Source organism: Eptatretus burgeri, chromosome 8 (assembly GCF_056783735.1).
Source record: "Eptatretus burgeri isolate ZD-2024b chromosome 8, Ebu_testis_v1, whole genome shotgun sequence".
Classification (NCBI taxonomy): domain Eukaryota; kingdom Metazoa; phylum Chordata; class Myxini; order Myxiniformes; family Myxinidae; genus Eptatretus; species Eptatretus burgeri.
In genome coordinates this window covers 105,552,134-105,571,170 of record NC_140968.1, presented here as the reverse complement: position 1 = coordinate 105,571,170, position 19,037 = coordinate 105,552,134, and the positions used below count along the sequence as shown (strand labels likewise).

At 41.3% G+C, this 19,037-nt stretch overlaps 1 protein-coding gene across 3 annotated transcripts in view; it reads left to right on the top strand.

Moving 5' to 3' along the window:
• Positions 1 to 19,037, top strand: part of LOC147022485 (neurabin-2-like) — a 262,931-nt gene that overhangs the window by 225,606 nt on the left and 18,288 nt on the right. For all 3 annotated transcript variants that reach the window (XM_085893427.1, XM_085893426.1, XM_085893425.1), the window contains one exon: positions 15,656 to 15,826. In XM_085893427.1, the coding sequence (XP_085749553.1) occupies positions 15,656 to 15,826 (171 nt within the window). The remainder of the gene's footprint in view (positions 1 to 15,655; positions 15,827 to 19,037) is intronic.

Sequence of the window (19,037 nt, the reverse complement as noted above, 5' to 3'; positions counted from 1 at the left end):
AGCTCTCGCGAGCAATTCTACATTTTTGCTCAGGCTCTTCCCCTTCTCCCTCTTTTCTGTGGGATTACCCTTGAGCTGTTGTTCTGCTCTTGTCTGAACCTCAACACTTGTATGGAGAAGGTGAAAATCTAAGGGATGGAAGAAAGGAAAGAACAGGACCAGGCAGGAAAAGCTCAATGAAAAGTATACTTGCCTTATTAACTTTGAATTTGGCAATGATCTTATTGGTATGTGGCAGACTCATTAATAATGTGAACACTAATCCATAAATTTACATGTGATCCTTGCATTCAGTGAAAAGCTGCTCATGAAGGACGACTGAAGCAGCACTTTGCACATAGCCTGTGATAAACGGGCAAGGGCAGTGATCTAGTGGCATCATGATGAAGGATGATGATCGGTGTACATGAAGAAACAATTTAAACCACAGGGGTAGCCATGTATGAGTTTGAATTTCCTCCTGCATCATTAAAATAAAGCTCAAATTAATCGTGATGGGATTTGCAAATTGTTTTCCACTTGAAACACCTCATTCTGATAGTAAAGTGCAACGGTCTTCCAATATCACTTTGTGAGGTCCTTAATCACTTTCATACACCTCTCGAGTCAAACATTTGTTAAATTACTTTCCTCAAAATCCTTTGAACTCGTTATCTGCACTGTCTGCCCATCCTTGGGCTTTTCCAACTTTATATTTTGAAACAAAATAAGCATTTTGCACAAATCATTAACTTTGTGTTCTTTATATTTCAAATGGAACTTATCTGACTGTGTGGTTTCAAAATGGCGAATGCAGTGATTTTTCACGCGGTCCTATTTGGCTTCTCTTTTCCAAACTTCTCATTGCAAGGCTCCTCATTGCAGAACTCATTTCAGAACTTCTAATTGCAGGACTTCTCCTTTCAGGACTTCTCCTTTCAGGACTTCTCATTGCAGGATTTCTCTTTTCAGGACTTCTCATTGCAGGATTTCTCATTGCAGGACTTCTCATTGCAGGACTTCTCATTGCAGGACTCATTGCAGGATTCATTGCAGGACTTCCCATATTGCAGGACTTCTCATTTCAGGATTTCTCATATTGCAGGACTTCTCATTGCAGGAATTTTCATTGCAGGACTTCTCATTGCAGGACTTCTCATTGCAGGAATTCTCATTGCAGAATTTCTCAATGCAGGAATTCGCATTTTAGATAATTAAAATTCATCACAGTCATAAAAACGTTCTGTCTTATGAATCACATCATTATGAAACATTTTTCTGGACATGTCCCAAACTCCTTGGCGGAGTAGCTGGACTTCCCCAATTTTATATCTTGCATTATCTTTACATCAGCAATTCCGAGGTTCAGAGCACCGATGATTCATGAGAAACTGAGCAAAACTGCTTTCGTGCCACACATTCACATGGCTATGGATCGGGGCAACACACTGCCGAGAACGGGCAGACACCTCGGTGATGCTAAGTTCACCGGTGGTTGACGATGACCCGATGGGTGTCCGTTATTTTTCAACATTTAATCTCGACTTAAGGATAGCAGGATATGTGCATCTTGGAATCCTGTAGATCGCTATGTTTCTGAAAAATAAGCGGTTCATGATCACTGCAGGGGTGAATTATTCATGATGTGGATATGCATCATGGAGTATGCACCAAATGACCTCGTTATCATCGGGACATCATTTTTCAGCCATGTTACTCTAACAATCTCTCAATTGGGAATTCATTTTCAAACGTGCATGCTGGGCCACATGGGGCCAATATTGTGAAAGATTTCGTGCAGGCTATTATTTGTCATCCTGCTCTGGTCTTTCAGGCGACCAGACCTACCCCTCATCACATGCTTGTGTGGGATGTCCTTTATATCCTACAGGACAATAAATTGCAGCATGAGGACACGATGGCTCATTTACCGTACCAAAGGGGACAGCACACCATTTCAAAGTGACTCCCCTCTCTTCCTGTTTACCCTGATGTAGTTTTGCTGTTGTGGCATTCTGGCAAAGTAAACAATATACCTTTGGTGACCTTCCTCCATGAAAAAGGTTCCACTTTCTGAAAGGCAATGCATTTGTAAACCTCTTGACCACTCTATTTTGTCCAATATCCTCCAATGAGTGTGCATAGTATATTCCAAATAGTGAAACGTTATTGCAAAGCTCAGTGGCTTCATAATTGGGTGTAATAACACCATGGAACTCCGTGCGTTGGCTTGATAAGCGCAGCGTTTGTTCACCCCATGCACCACCTGACCTTGTCTTGCAATATGTACCTTCATTTCTAAAATGACGAGTTTGTATAAATGTTTCATTGGAGAAAATTGCATTCAAACTAATTGCACGAGTTCCCTGAAAGACAAAGCTTTTAACAGGAAATGGAATTTCTCGTCCTTGCATTCAAAGGTGAATTTTTCTTGCTGTGCTACCATGGTATGAGCTTTCCTGTCACTTGTTGCTTCCCTCATTGTTGCTTAATTTCTTTCTCCTTTTTAGTACATTCGTGTTGTTTGAAAGTGTGTTTTTTTTTATCCCCCACCGCGTGGTGGAAGGGGGATATTGTTAATTAAAACGTTGATCTAAGGGTCATGATGGAGCTTGTACATTAATCACATGCAGGACAAGGATAATTGGACTGGATGGAAGAGGTAGCAAACTTGCCTTTAGCCATCCTGTCTGGGGTTAATTCTTGGTGGACACCCTGAACAAATTACAAGTTCCTGCTCTAATTCCTACAGGGGGCACTGCATCAGCAGATCTTTCTTACATTGCTCTCAAGGTTACTGATTATTATTAGCTTGTCAGGATTTAGGGGATGCTGTGTGATCTGTGGTGATGTGGAATGAATCAATGAGAAGTGCCACGATAAGGTTACATCGTGTATTTTGAGAAATTGCTCTCAGACATCCACCAGACATCCACCAGACATCAAAGCTCAATTTTCTCCTTGGTGTTCAGTTAATCTGAAGGGTGCAATGTCTGTTCCATCTGCCACATTCTCAGCACATTGCGGGTTCTGATCTATTGGCCACATCCACCACATTCCATGCCACATTGCTGGTGTGATGTGATGTAGTGTGTGGGCACTCCTGCCTATCATCATCATCATCATCATCCTCTCTCTCTCTCTCTCTCTCTCTCTCTCTCTCTCTCTCTCTCTCTCTCTCTCTCTCTCTCTCTCTCTCTCTCTCTCTCTCTCTCTCTCTCTCTCTCTCTCTCTCTCTCTCTCTCTCTCTCTCTCTCTCTCTCTCTCTCTCTCTCTCTCTCTCTCTCTCTCTCTCTCTCTCTCTCTCTCTCTCTCTCTCTCTCTCTCTCTCTCTCTCTCTCTCTCTCTCTCTCTCTCTCTCTCTCTCTCTGTTGTTGAAAATTGTGTTTAAAACACTTTATCCTGGTCTCTCTGTTTTTTTTATTCTCAGGCAATGAAGCCAATTCCCCTGATTTATTGCCCCCTTTCAATAAATAGTTGGCAGTGCTGTGGGTGTTTGAGCTACACACGTTTTGCTAATTGAAAGTTGAGTCATAATTTTAGCAATTTTCACTTGTTGCTCAATTTACAATCGCTTTCCTACCCCAAAGCATCTCATGGGGGGTATTTCGTGCTTCAATGATTGCAGCCGGGTCGAAAGCCTTAACATTCCCTCCAAGATGGTTCTCCATGATGCAGTTCCTCCTGCTGCCACAACATTAAAACCATAGTTCGTTTGTGACACAACTATCAACAACACATATACCACTAGCAACACACATAAAACCATGTGGCACAACTACCAACTGAGTTTATGCCTGTCTGATTGCTCAGCATCTTTCATATGGAAACATGATACCGACTCAATGTCGTGGAAAGTAAAAACAATATTCACCCAAACACCTGTGGTGGAGTCTTGACAATGCCATGCCTTTGCTGTGGCATTTGATAAAGTTTTGAACACACTGCAGTTGAGGATATATTTGTTTTGTTAAAGTAACTTCAGGCACACCAGGGAGCAATAACCAAACACGATGTCTTGATCAGTAGCCTGATCTTTAGCACCTGTAAGTTGTCATGAACTTGGCATGCCTCCCATCGCTTCGCTGTTCGGGTTTAATCAAAGGAGAGCATGTTGTACTTTAAAAAACATATTCCATGTCTATCTGTGAATCTCAATTAAAAATGAAGTGAAACACGTGAAAAACGATATTTTACGGCATGTAGTTGTTGCTGCTGTCATGGCTGTGGTTGTTGTTTGTGTGCTCCTTCCGTGTCCATCATGCTTGATTAGCCCCCGTTGGATTTAGTCCGAGCTGTTTGAAACCTCGTGCCATGAAACTTTGCATGCATACTGAGGAAACTCCTCGGAGGTGCAAGAGTGAAAATTGGGTGTTTGGGTTCATTAAAACAACCCCTTTTGAAGGTAATTAACTGCCTTATTTAATTACATTCTTCAATACGTGCATCCTTGGACACCTCGCTCTCCCTCGCTGGAGTCTGAATTCGTCATTCTGTTTGGCCTGCTCAACAATGCCTTGAGTTGCAACAGGCTTCAACAGTTTATTGGTGATAAAGCGCTCAAAATGTTGTTTTTTTTCACTTTCCTCACTGATATCATCGAATGCCTCCTCAACATACCTACAAATCACTGCATACATCACTTTTGTTGGTCCTCTAGTTTTCATATTAGTAGCTTGGAGCGATTTCATGCATTATATGATGCGATTTTCTCTGATATACTCTCACGGATTCAGTAAAGTATGTAATTGAAATATAATTTGAGTTTGGAGGATCGGATCACGTGGACTAAATAACTCGACATCTGAAAATGTCAAGACATTGGTGGTTTAGTTTCTTGTTAGGTCAGCTCACTGACCTAATATAACTGTTCGATATCCTCAGATCCGTCCGTCTGTCTGTCTGTCTGTCCGTCCGTCTGTCAACCATTTTTATTTTTCTATCTTCTCCTTGACGTCTCGGCCGATTGAGTTATAACTTGACACGATGATAATACAAGTTGCTCTCTATAGATCGTCTGAGTCCTTTTTCACGTTTTCGCCTCGGGGTCAAAGTTACAGGGTCATCAAGTGCAAAATGACCGATTGGTCGAATGGCCTATAAGGAAGCATCGGACAGATATAATACATAATGGGTTTCATGGGGATTATTAAGAAGATTTAATTCGACCAACGAGTTTATCGGTACCTCTGTCGTCTGGCCCTGTTTATTGGGCAACTCGAGGTCCGCTGACTTCAACACGGCTTCGCGCATTTATTTTAATTTGAATTTAAATTCTGTTTTCACTTTTCATTATCGCTAAGGTTGATGAACACTCGGTTGCATCAAGTTTTGTGAAAATTGAATGTTTATATCCTCGGTCTGTGTGGAATGCATTGCAGCGAGGGGTAGCTTCCATGGGCTTCCATCTCGGGACAGAGGTACTCTCTCACCATCTCTCTCTCTCTCTCTCTCTCTCTCTCTCTCTCTCTCTCTCTCTCTCTCTCTCTCTCTCTCTCTCTCTCTCTCTCGCCGTCTCTCTCGCCGTCTCACCGTCTTTGGATGTCTCCAGTCAGTGTTTATATTCGGGCGATGTTTGTCTCTGGACAGCTTGGTTCCGGATGTGTCCGGGCGGTGTTATTTCCAGATGTGTCCTGGCGGTGTTTGTTTCCAGATGGTGTTTATCTCCAGACATGTCCGAGCGGTATCTGTTTCCAGGCAGTATTTATAATATGACTGGCAGAAAATGGATTTCAGACATTATTTGTTTTTCCATCTTTGGTATGGAGAGAGTTGTTATCAAATACAGAGATTGATAGGGGTGGGAGAGAGAGAGGGGCATAGGGGTGGGAGAGAGAAAGAGAGGGATAGGGGTGGGAGGGAGAGAGGGAGAGAGAGAGAGAGAGAGAGAGAGAGAGAGAGAGAGAGAGAGAGAGAGAGAGAGAGAGAGAGAGAGAGAGAGAGAGAGAGAGAGAGAGAGAGAGACAATGACACACACACACACACACACACACACACACACACACACACACACACACACACACACTGACATTTATTAGTATAGATATATGGGAACCCTGAGTATGTGCTGGTGAATTGCAGAGCCAATCAATGGGGCAGAAGATTCCGTCTATCTAATTTTTACACGCTAAATCGAGCCATTGTGGGAAAGGACAAAGCAAGCAGGTAGAAAATGCTTAACAGTTCAACAAGCACATTTATTTACAAACACAACCAAACAATCAATGTAATCAGTGGCATCTCTTTACAAGCATATAAAACGATCAAGAAAAGGCACAAAAGGACAGATCCTAACCCTTAGCACTTATTCCCCTTATACAATCTGATCGTAATCGGTGACACACACACACACACACACACAACATAGCAACTGCAGAATCACACTGAGGAAGTGTAGATAGGAAGAACAGAAGATAGAGGTAGATCAAGGCATTGGTTCGTACTTTGATTCACCGTGGCGCGTGTCGATGGACATATGCCAATCCCGAAACAAATGAAGAACAAGGAGGAAAAGCAGAAAAGTCTAGATGCAATGTGAGCGATGTGTGCTTAAATAGGAAAATATGAGGTGTATATGTAAAGCCTCACCCGGAAGGGTCAAGAGGAAAGTCAACGATAGCTCTTGAAGAATAGTGTTTCTTTGGAGTTCTTTGGAACCCAAGAATAGGGGTTCTTTGGAGGACAGCAAGAGACACATAGTATATGTCAGCATGGAGCTATCTTCCCACGCTTAGGACCTCCCAGCTTGTCCACTCTCGTACCTCGACCTCATGCTTGACCAACCGTCGTGCCGTTCTCTCAGCATCATCTGGCGCAGCTTGTCTTGGCCTCAGCGCAAACTCCAACAATGGTCTCCCCCTAGTATGAACAGGCATGAAGGTTGTTTCGGGGTCCCCAGAATATTCCAACAGTAGCGAACGGTCTGGCGTTCTGCCTTTTAAGCAGCTTGAATGGGGTGGAGACATGGGGCCGGGGGGGGGGGGATCAGAGTTCATGGGTGTTGGAGCTCCCAAGAGCAAAGGCCGTGCCTTGCCCTTTGACCCGTGACAGCGCCTCCTCATTGGTGTGCTCACCAGTCAATACCTCCTTTGGCTGTCAAAAATACTTGAGTTGAGGTCCTCCCCTAAGCTGATGCTATCTCATCTTTAATGGGTGTTTGCGCCCAATGGTCTTTCCTGCCCAATTTGTTTGAAAACAGGAATGTTGTTCTCTCCCTCATCATCTGAATTTGTGGTTGCCCGTGGTGCATTGTTTCAGAAGGTGGTTTTGTGTGTTGCTGCATGAAAGGGTTCATAAAATAAAGAATGAAAGGAAATTTATGAATAGCGGGTTGCACCCGATATTTATGTAAAGACTGTTAAATGGTAATTTTGGGAAAGAGAGAGAGGCAACTTGTATGACGTTGGGCATGAAATGACAACCACCATATATGGTCCATGAATAAAAGATTATTTAAAGGAGGAATAAAGGAAGGACAGAAGGGGTATAGAGGAGGAGGAGGAAGATCTATTATAGCCCAACACAACACATTTGTCCAGCTCCCCTCTTGGCGATGGGTGGGGGCCTGTCTGGGCACACATATTAATATAACGATATAACTGACGAGGGAACTCTATTCGTCATGGAGGTTCGTTCACCCAGGGCCGGTTTCTTAACTGTCACAATATAAATTCTAGAAGGGCACTCAGTAGAGCGCTTTCCTCCGCCACACAATACTTGATGCACGAGAACATATTGGGCCCAATGGATTTTTGAAATATCATGCTACATATCGTTTTTGGCCCAATCTCTCAATGGTGAAGAATGACTTTGAAAGTTAAAAAATTCTCGGTTCCAGATTTCGATCAGGATCTTCACCAAAATCGAATCAATTCATCCTCGTCACCACCCAACGTGTCCACCAAGTTTCGTCCGAATCCGTCCACAACTTTTTGAGAGATCGTGATATATATATATCGTTTTTGGCCCTATCTCTCAATAGGGAAGAATCCCTTTAAAAAATTCCAGTAGCTTCATCTGAATCTTTACCAAAATCTAATCAGTTTGTCCTTGTCACACACCCAACCTCTCCAAATTTCATCTGAATCCATCCACAGCTTTGTGAGATATCTTGCACACAGACAAACAAACAAGACAAGCCGGTAGGCGACATGGCTGGTCGCTATATAATTGCATACTAGTCATACAGTTTTTGACGGATCGGGCTGAAATTTTTTGACAAAGTGGTTGATTATAGTGTGCATTTCAGTGCGGAAGCCGATTTTAGATTTTCGCAAAAAATTTATTTTCGGATTTTTTTCAAAAATTTCAAAGTCCCGTTGCTAGGCAACGGTGGCGTCCATAGCAACGGTGCTCAAAAGCATACAACTAGATCCTGGTATGAACCTACCTGTCAAGTTTCGTCAAAATCGGTTGACTCCTCTGGCCTCCAGAGCTGTCCATTACATACAAACAAACAGACAGACGGAAAACCTGAGAATAACGGTAGTCTATCGACCACCCAAAAAAGATGTTGTGCAGAGCACAATACTTGCAAAATCCACCGCTCTTCTTGAAAGGTTGCCATGGATACATAAAATTGTCCATTTCATTAAGATTAAAATTGACAATCTTCATCAAAGCTTAGGTCAATCAGATGAAAATTGATTATTTTTCAGATTGAAATTGATGATTTTAGAAGTTTGACCTTTTGACCTCAAAAATAGTTTCCAAATTCAGTGATGCACTATGCAATTGCTGCTTAATTTTCAGGTTAATCTGATGAAAAATGAAAATTTTAGAAATTTGACCTCAGGATGACCTTTGACCTCAAAATCAATCGGCTTCTCATTTGAGGCTATCTCTACGTCTTGGTGAAGTTTCATGACGATGGGTTTAGAATTGTGACCTGTTGGCAATAAACAAACAGACAGACATACAGAATACTAAAATCGATGGACCAATATACTTGAAAAATCTTCGAATTTGCAAGTTACAAACAAACCGAAAGGGGGGAAAACATCACCTCCTTCACCTTCTGTGGTGGAGATAACTATTGAGGACTTTTCTTGGTTGCTTTATGTAGTCTTCTTTGTCCAGAAGCGCAGAAGGGTAATGTATATCCTGGCAGGCTAGCCTCGAGGTACGCACAGTGTGACCACTCCTTGGCTTTTTTCACAAGATCTTGGCTATTCGTTGTTCACCTTGGCGTCTTGGTTTTCTATAGGTTTTCTTGGCGTATAGGTTTTCTATTACACTGAACAACAAATTTCAAAAAATTTTTTTTACTGGAGATGTGTAAAGTGATTAAGACTAATTTGGGTACGCTGATTTCAAAAATCATAACCGTTTTGCTGTATCACGTCAGGATTTTCAGGAACAGAAATATTCCCATTGCCTAGAAGTCAGGATTTCAATGAAATTTACATATGTCTTTAACATGTCTATTTCGTACAATTGTTGTTAACTTGTGTTATATTTCTTTCTTTCAGATAAAGATGAGTAGGCGTTCCTGTACCAATCATCCTGACAACTTCTGTTATGTCTGTGGTCGGTATACCAAAAAAGATCAACAGCGAAGTATATCTACAGCAGTGAAAATGAAGGCCGCCTACTTTCACTACTTCGGGTCTAAGGTGGGGGACCAAGAACAGAGCTGGGCACCACACATCTGCTGCACAAGCTGTCACACAACCTTGACTCAGTGGTTGGTGGGCAAGCGCGCGAGCATGCCATTTGCGGTGCCCATGATATGGCGTGAGCCGCAGAATCATCATGATGATTGTTATTTCTGCTGCACAAGCATCGCCGGCTTCAACAAGAAGAATAAAGGTCACATCAAGTACGCTGACTGCGTCTCTGCTCGTAAACCTGTGCCTCATGATGACGAGAACCCCGTTCCAACACCTCCAGCTGATCAGAACATAGCTGTAAGCAGTGGTGAAGAGGATGGTGATGATGAACCTTTTGAACCCGACACTCAAGAATCACACCTTCTGAACCAGGGAGACTTAAATGATCTTGTAAGAGATCTCTCGCTGTCAAAGGCGAAGGCAGAGCTGCTTGGATCAAGGCTGCAGCAGTGGAATCTACTTGAACCTAACACCAAGATATCCTTGTTCAGAGCATGTCACAGAGACATGGCTGAGTTCTTTGAGATGGAAGACACGATGACATTCTGCAGTGACATCAACGGTCTGTTGAAAGAACTTGGGTGTGATCACGATCCTGCAGACTGGCGCCTCTTCATAGACTCGGGGAAGAACAGCTTGAAGGCTGTTTTGCTCCACAATGGCAACGAGAAACCATCAGTCCCACTGGCTCACGCGTTCGGCATGACAGAGACCTATGAGACTATGCGGCAGCTGCTTGATTCCATCAAGTACAATGACTTCAACTGTCACATCTGCGGAGACTTGAAAGTGGGGCGCTGTTGTTAGGGCTGCAGTCAGGCTACACGAAATACATGTGCTTCCTTTGTCTCTGGGATAGCAGAGACGACAAGAATCACTGGACGAAGAAAGATTGGGAAGAGCGAAAAGAGCATGTACCTGGTCGACACAACGTGAAGCATGTCGCCCTTGTCGACCCAGCCAAGGTTTTCCTTCCACCACTCCACATAAAGCTCGGCTTGATGAAAAGTTTTGTACGGGCAATGGATCTGAATGGGCGTGGGTTTTTATACCTCAAGGAAAAGTTTGGCAACACCTTGTCGGAGGCCAAGATCAAGGCTGGTGTCTTTGTTGGACCGCAAATCCGACAGATTATGAAAGACGAAACTTTTCCGACAACTCTAAACCCCAAAGAGCTGGCAGCGTGGAGGAGCTTCAAAGCTGTGACGGACAACTTCTTGGGGAATGAGCGCGCGGACAACTATGAAGAAATAGTGCAGCAGCTGCTGGAGTCCTTCAGGAAACTTGGCTCCAGGATGTCCCTGAAAATCCATTTCCTACACCAGCACCTGAACTTCTTCCCTGACAACTTGGGAGCAGTCTCGGACGAGCACGGCGAGCGATTCCACCAAGAGATTTCACTCATGGAGACGCATTACCAAGGGCGGCACAACCCGAACATGATGGGCGATTTCTGCTGGTTCCTGCATCGTGAAACTGACACAGAGCAGCACAAACGCAAAGCCAAATGCCTAAAGCATTTTTAATTACATTCTAGTGGAGTTTTTCTGTAATTTCTATAATTTTGAAGCATTCATGATGAAATAAATGAATAAATGAATTTTTGTAAATTTCATTGAAATCCTGACTTCTAGGCAATGGGAATATTTCTGTTCCTGAAAATCCTGACGTGATACAGCAAAACGGTTATGATTTTTGAAATCAGCGTACCCAAATTAGTCTAAATCACTTTACACATCTCCAGTAAAAAATTTTTGTTGTTCAGTGTTATCATCGCTTTTCCGAAACCTTGTGAATTATTGGCTTTTTAAAATTGGCTCACCTTGGCATTTATGAAAATGAGGAGTGGTCACACTGGGTACGCACACTCGCCTCTAAGCTGTCGAGCCAGGGTTTGAATCCCCACCGAGCTATAAACTGTCATACCAGTATTTCATGACAGGGTGATTCATGTTTTGGTAATGTGAAAGCAGCCAATTCAAATACGATACCTTGTACATGGCTTTTGCTTTTTATTTGTACCTTCTACATGGCAATAACTTGGTAGTTGCACATTCACATTTTTAAAGTGTATTCAGAAAGAGTTAGGCAACACGTTCAAATGTATTGCTATTGTGGTTGAAGAGGACAAGCTAGTTCATCTGTACACTCTATAAAGAAACATGATAACACTCGATGCCACGAGGTTAAATTGTTTAAAGCAAGTAGAAATCAGAGATCCAAATCTGTGTGCCTTGTGTCTTAAATGATCATGTGTCTTAAATCTTGTGTCTTAAATGATCATGCACACTGGCAATGGCATCAATGGATGACATCAACAAGATGTTGATTGAGCTATAGCCACCATGGTTAGCATAGCTCGATCGACAGACATCCTGTGGGTTTCATCCACTGTTATACCTACCTGTCCACCGACACTAGCCTCCTCAAGCAAGACTATGTTTTCATTCTACTTTGGCAAACGGCATCAGTCTGAAAATGTTCACAGTCATGGTTACATTTTCAGAGATGCCCTTCATGATCTTTGGGGCTGTCATTGACCTCAATATAAACTTGTACATGTCTTGTCGTCAAGTAAACCAGATGATCCAGCTCTCGTTGAGGGATGTTGCACCATTCTTCAACCAGGGCCACTTGCAGTTGATGCTGAGATTGTGGGTGGACTCGATGACTACAAACACACCTCTCGAGGATGTCCCAATCATGTTCACTCCCCACTTTATCTCCGGATCCCAGCATATCCATCATTGAAGAACAGGCAGAGTCTATGCATCAGTGAAAGGAACACATAACCAACGGTTCACCCTCCAGTTGTGATGATGTGATGCTCGATGCATACACTGCTGTCCAATGGCACTGTGTTTGAATGATGAAAGCCTAGTGGTCTTCTGGACCCCAGAAAACTGGCATGAAGCTTGGTCAAAATTGTCTGCGTTGGAATTCGGTGGTTGATTGCTCTTTGTCGGTCAATCTGGAGAGATCATGCTGTTTTTAAAATGGTTCTTTCTGGCAAGGATGACAAGATCATGATCCTCACAATGAGTCGTAAACCTTTGAACACCTGAATAAGGTATATCTGTGAACTGTCAGTCTGATGGGATGTTGACTCGTATACATGACTCAGAAATTTCTGAACTGTGAATCTGTTGTTTATTCCATAGCTTAAAAGTTGTTTATTTTTTTTTTTTTTTTGTGATGTGCATGTTGTTATGAAAATTCAACATGATATGGTTATGACAATCTGGCATTCAATACCAAAACCATTCAGCAAAAGTGATGTCAAAAACCCTCGCACTAATTCGATCAACATGCACTCCTGATGAGTGAAGAAAATAACGATTGGTCTTTGGGGTGAATTTTGTAACATACGAACAAACGATATAATTGGAAATAGATGAATAAAATATACAAGAAAGACGTGTAGAGCACGATACTTGCGAAATCCATAAAACAAATTTGACCTTAAAAATACTTGGTTAGTTGAATTTAGTGACTTGAAATATAAAATCCTCTTCAAATTTCAAGTCAGTCGGCTCAAAATTGAGGATTTTCGAAATACCTCTTTAGTTGTTGACCCTGGGCTTATGTTTACCTTTGGACCTCTCAAAAACAATAGGCTTCTTCCTTCTGACAAACCCTACCACGTGGTGAAGTTTTGTGAAGATCGGTTTAAAATTGTGCCCTGTAGGCGATAAACAGACAAACGGAATAACAAAATCGACTGACCAATACACTGGAAAAATCTTCAATTTTGCAAGTAACAAACAGAGGCGATCAACATACTTGTCAAAAAAAAATATTATTATTTTGCCAAGTGATAACACACAAGACCAACCAATATACTTCAAAAATTTGCCAGTAATAAGCCATGTAGCCAGATACGTGTGTCCGCCAGTGGTGCTTCTCTCTGGTGATATGGTCTATGAAGCTCGGAGCCAAACACATGAATCCGCGGGTTATACCTCCCCTCTCTGGTGAGATGGTCCACGTAGCTTGTAGCCAGACACGTATCTGCGGATGGTACCTCTCCTTTCTTCCGGTGAGATGGTCCAGGCAGCTTGCAGTCAGAAACACGTATCCGTGGATGAGGCGTCTCCTCTCTGGTTAGGTTGTCTCTGCAGCTTGAGACTGATGATGTTCTCCTGCCGAATGTGCTGCATATATGATCTACCCTTTAGAGAGCTGTAATGAGCAGCAGGATCTGTGCATGGCTGAAGGTTTATACTTCTTTTCATGAATAAATCGTCTTTTGTGATTATCTTAACAAAATTGGCCTGCAGTGTTATTCGAGTGTACAGTACTTTGTTAAACTCAGCATTATTCTGGTCTCCATTCCTTTAATAGCACCTTGGCAGGCCAATCATTGGTGTGAGCAAACACATCCTTAAGATCCCCAGACACTTTTGCAATTGCACGCACTCGAACACTTCTTGGAATTGCACAAAGTATTCCACTTGTGTGATCGATTGTTGTAACTTGACGTCGGAGAGCCCAGCAGTAAACACTCGGTGCGGAATAGTGATTCAAAGCCGGACTTTTCCCCTCCCCTTGTGGCTTTCTTTGCATAGAGCTTGGACATGATCAACGGCGAGGTAAGGAGTAGTCTTGCGGATGCTCCGATGTGAAACGTTCGCACCTTGCCAGCATATACCCTCCTGTCATTATCATTCTAAACCGCACAATGAAATAACTTTTATTGCTCTTCTTCCGGTCATTTTTGGTTTCTCTTTTTTGTTAAACTTGTTTGCTTTCAGCATGTCATTTTAATTGGCACTTCACATTTAATTCATCCATGAGTTTGACCGATCCCTGCTTTTTGCTCCGTATTACCTGCATGGCATTTGGCATTGGTGAACCAACTGTTGTTGAACAGAGATTGATGAGCGGGACACGATAGGCCTGCGATGAGCAGGTTGCGCACGCTGAGCTTCGGAGGTCAGGGTTTCAAAGTTTCGAAGCTCATCCATATCGCATCTTCAGTCGTGCGCTTGCCACTCGAGCATCACTTGAATGCACCTTTCGACCTTCGTCTTAAGACCATTGCGACTCTTCACACCATTTGGTCATTTTGGCGTATTTTCAATCATGGAAGGAGAACGTGATGTCGAGGTCTTGCCAGCCAGGCAGGGTGATCCTTGCAATGTTGGAATGAGAGTGCATCTTGTATACACGACTGTCAGGCAGTCTCCCAATCGCTTGATGTGATTCTTCAGGCTCAGAAGACTGTCTTGGAAACAATAAATGGTGCTACAAACAATGGATAAACATGTTCCCATCTCGACATCATATAATCCTATAATTGCATTCCACAAAGAATATCAGATGAAATTGGTTCTTTGAAGAGTTTCCTTGTCATAGAGTCTAATCTGGTTCTGCTTCAACAATCTCGTCGGAGAGCTTGTGAGCCAAAACGTAAACGGAATTGCATTTCATGGAAGTTGGCACTGACGGTGATGCCATGGGACATCTTGCCTCTTTCCGAATGGACTGCAACAAAAATGCTGAGCTTCAAGGACGATAAATATTTGGATGACATTGAGGTGGGGGGAGCAATCAAGATACCTCCTGATATCCAAGAATGCCACCCTGTACAAGTAAAATAATGACTTGTCTGTGGCCCACTTTGGCACTTCATTGGGACTATAAGCTCGAGCAGAAATGGTGCTCTCACCGTCTGCACAGACTTCAAATACGACCTCCGCCATTGCCTCACCTGATGGAGCACGATGTGTTTGTGGAACCTCTGCGTTGCTTTCCAACAAAGGTCGTCTGCTGTATTGAGCTCCGACTGAAATTGTGCATAAAATTCTGCAAATTTACTTTATTCCCTGGAAGTCCTGTGTTTGGCTTCCTTGCGTGCACATTACCATGTCCTGCAACATCATAATGACATGGTTATTTCAGAGCAGCTGCAGATGTTGATGATTATAAATTGCAGACATTGACGAGAATTTGCACAGCATGAATTAATTACCAAATGAGTTAATAATTAAAAGCTGACATTCTTTTCCACAACCCTATAAAGATGCCATGTTGACGACGTGGCTTTCTTTCTCTTGTTGCAGATGCTAGACGAAGCAATTCCAGATGGGCAGCAGCAGGGCATTGCGGCTTGGTCCCCGGAGCACGTCTCGCAATGGCTGAGTAATCTTGGCCTGCAGCAACATGTCACCGAGTTTCACTTCCACTCCATCGACGGAAATGCACTTCTACAACTGGATGGCTCCAAGCTCAAGGCAAGGTCTCACACCTTCACATGGCATCATAGCATCATATTCACACACCCAACCCACTGGATGTTCCTCAACATCTCCCCCACCGCCCCCAATCCCACCCCGACTGATGATTCCTGCTGATGAAATGCAACAAACAACTAGAAGGGCACTCAGTAGAGCGTACACCTCCGCCACGTAATGCCGGATCCGTGAGAACATGTTCCGCCCAATACATTTATGAAATATCATAACATACAGTACTATATTGTTTTTGGCCCTTTTTCTCAATGGTGATGAATCACTTTATAAATGAAATAATTCTCGTATCCAGATCTGGATTTGGATCTTCAGCAAAATCGAACCGATTCGTCCTTGCCACACACCCAACCTGTCCACCAAGTTTCATCCAAATCCGTCCACAACTTTTTGAGATATTGTGCTATATATTAGTTTAGCCCTATCTCTCAATGGTGAAGAATCACTTAAAAAATATTCAGATCTCAATCCGGATTCGGATGTTCACCAAAATTCAATCAATTTTTCCTTTTAACACAACCAATCTGACCACCAAGTTTCACCCATACATCTACAACTTTTTGAGATTTTGTGCTACATATCATTTTTGGCCCTATCTCTCAACGGTGAAGAATCACTTTAAAAATTCCAGTTGTCGGATCCAGATCTTCACCAAAATCTAATCAGTTCGTCCTTGTCACACACCCAACATGTCCACAAAATTCCATCTGAATCCGTCCAGAACATTTTGAGACATCCTGCACACAAACAAGCAGACAAACAAACAAAAAGAAGACGTTGTGCAGAGTACGACACATGCCAAAAAACAAATTTGACCTCAAAAATAATTGGTGGTTGAATTAAATGACCAAACATGCAACTCCTCTTTAAATGTCAAGTGAATCGGATGAAAATTGATAATTTTTAGAAATCCAGCCTATGTTGACCTTTTGGCCGATGTGGACTCCAAAATAATTGGTGGTTGAATTCAGTGATCTGAAATATAAATCCTCTTCAAATTTCAAGTCAATCAGATGAAAATTGAGGAATTGAGAGATCTCAGCTAAGTTGTTGACCTTTGGCCCATGTTGACCTTTTGACCTTTTGACTTCAAAAATAATAGGCCTCTTCCTTATGACAAACTCTACCAGGTGGGTGAAGTTTCATGACGATCGGTTTAGAATTGTGACCTGTAGGCGACAAACAGACAGACAGACAGAATAACAAAATCGATTGACCAATATACTTGAAAAATCTTCGATTTTGGAAGTAACAAACTGATAGATAGAGGTGAAAACATCACCTCCTTCACCTTCGGTGGTGACGGTAAAGATGCTTCCCGAGTTGCAATTATTCACGTAATATTGCCTGTTGCATAAGTGATCTGAGCACAACATGTTCCCGAGCTTAAGGCATTAAAGAATTGTTGTGTCGGAGCACTTGCTGTATCAATACCTGTTTGTTGAATCATGTGAAGTAATATTTTGAGGTATCTATCTATTTGATAGGTAGGTGCTGGGTCCTCTCCAGAAATATTTTCAAATGGGAATCCCCTTCCCTCATCCTTCCTAACGCCATTCTCTCCCCCTATAACTCGGTCGTTGTTAAAAGCTACTCGCTGTTGGTTCTATGCCATCAGTGTTTCATGGCTTCAAGCACAGAACTTTCTGCTTATTGAGGTATTAGGTAAAGTACCCATCCCAAGTGATGGAAAAGCGAGCAAAAGTATCCGTCCCTAGTGACTGGAATGGTTTAAGTTCATCTATAAATTTAAATAATATTTCATGGAATTTGAAAAGGTTAATTGTGTTGCACTCTTGGTTTCGCTCAGAACCAAAGCTCTGACATACTTATACCGCCCATCGCAAATTGGTGGTGCAATATAGGGAAGCAAGGATTGGATTTGTTTCAAGAGAGGGTAAAATATCCTGGTTGCGAAATAAAATTTGGCATCAGCATTACTCATGCCTGTTCTCCCATGTTTTTTTTTTTTTTAATACTTCTACTTATTGTGGTGGCATGATTTCATGCTTTCAATTGGCATCAATTGAGGAAATCAATTGAGGCATCAAATATATAAACATGAACATCAATATATATAAATATATATATGTAGATATATGTATGTATATAAGTATATGTATATATGTATATGTATATGTATATATGTATATGTAGATATATGTATGTATATATGTATGTATATAAGTATATGTATATATGTATATGTATATATGTATATATGTATATGTAGATATATGTATGTGTATATGTATATGTATATATGTATATGTATATATGTATATGTAGATATATGTATGTATATATGTATATGTAGATATATGTATGTATATAAGTATATGTATATATGTATATGTATATATGTATATGTAGATATATGTATGTATATATGTATATGTAGATATATGTATGTATATATGTATATGTAGATATATGTATGTATATATGTATATGTAGATATATGTATGTATATATGTATATGTAGATATATGTATGTATATATGTAAATGTAGATATATGTATGTATATATGTATATGTAGATATATGTATGTATATATGTATATGTAGATATATGTATGTATATTTGTAAATGTAGATATATGTATGTATATATGTATATGTCGATATATGTATGTATATATGTAAATGTAGATATATGTATGTATATATGTATATGTAGATATATGTATGTATATGTAGATATATGTATGTATATATGTAAATGTAGATATATGTATGTATATATGTATATGTAGATATATGTATGTATATATGTATATGTAGATATATGTATGTATATATGTATATGTAGATATATGTATGTATATATGTATATGTAGATATATGTATGTATATATGTATATGTAGATATATGTATGTAGATATATGTATGTATATATGTATATGTATATGTATGTATATACATATATATATACATATATGTATATATATATATATATATATATATGTATGTATGTTTATGTATGTATATATTGTTGTAGATTTCCAGCCCGTCGGCGTGCGAACGACCGCATCTAACCAATAGCGGTCGCTTCGCCCACCGAACGGACAATCCAGTCGTGACTTTCTGGAACAACGCCAGAAACCAGTCACGGGTGGGTTTTTAATCCCACCACGGCCCAGTCCGTATTCTACCCGCGCGAAATAGGGTCAATCGCCGAATATCGATATACC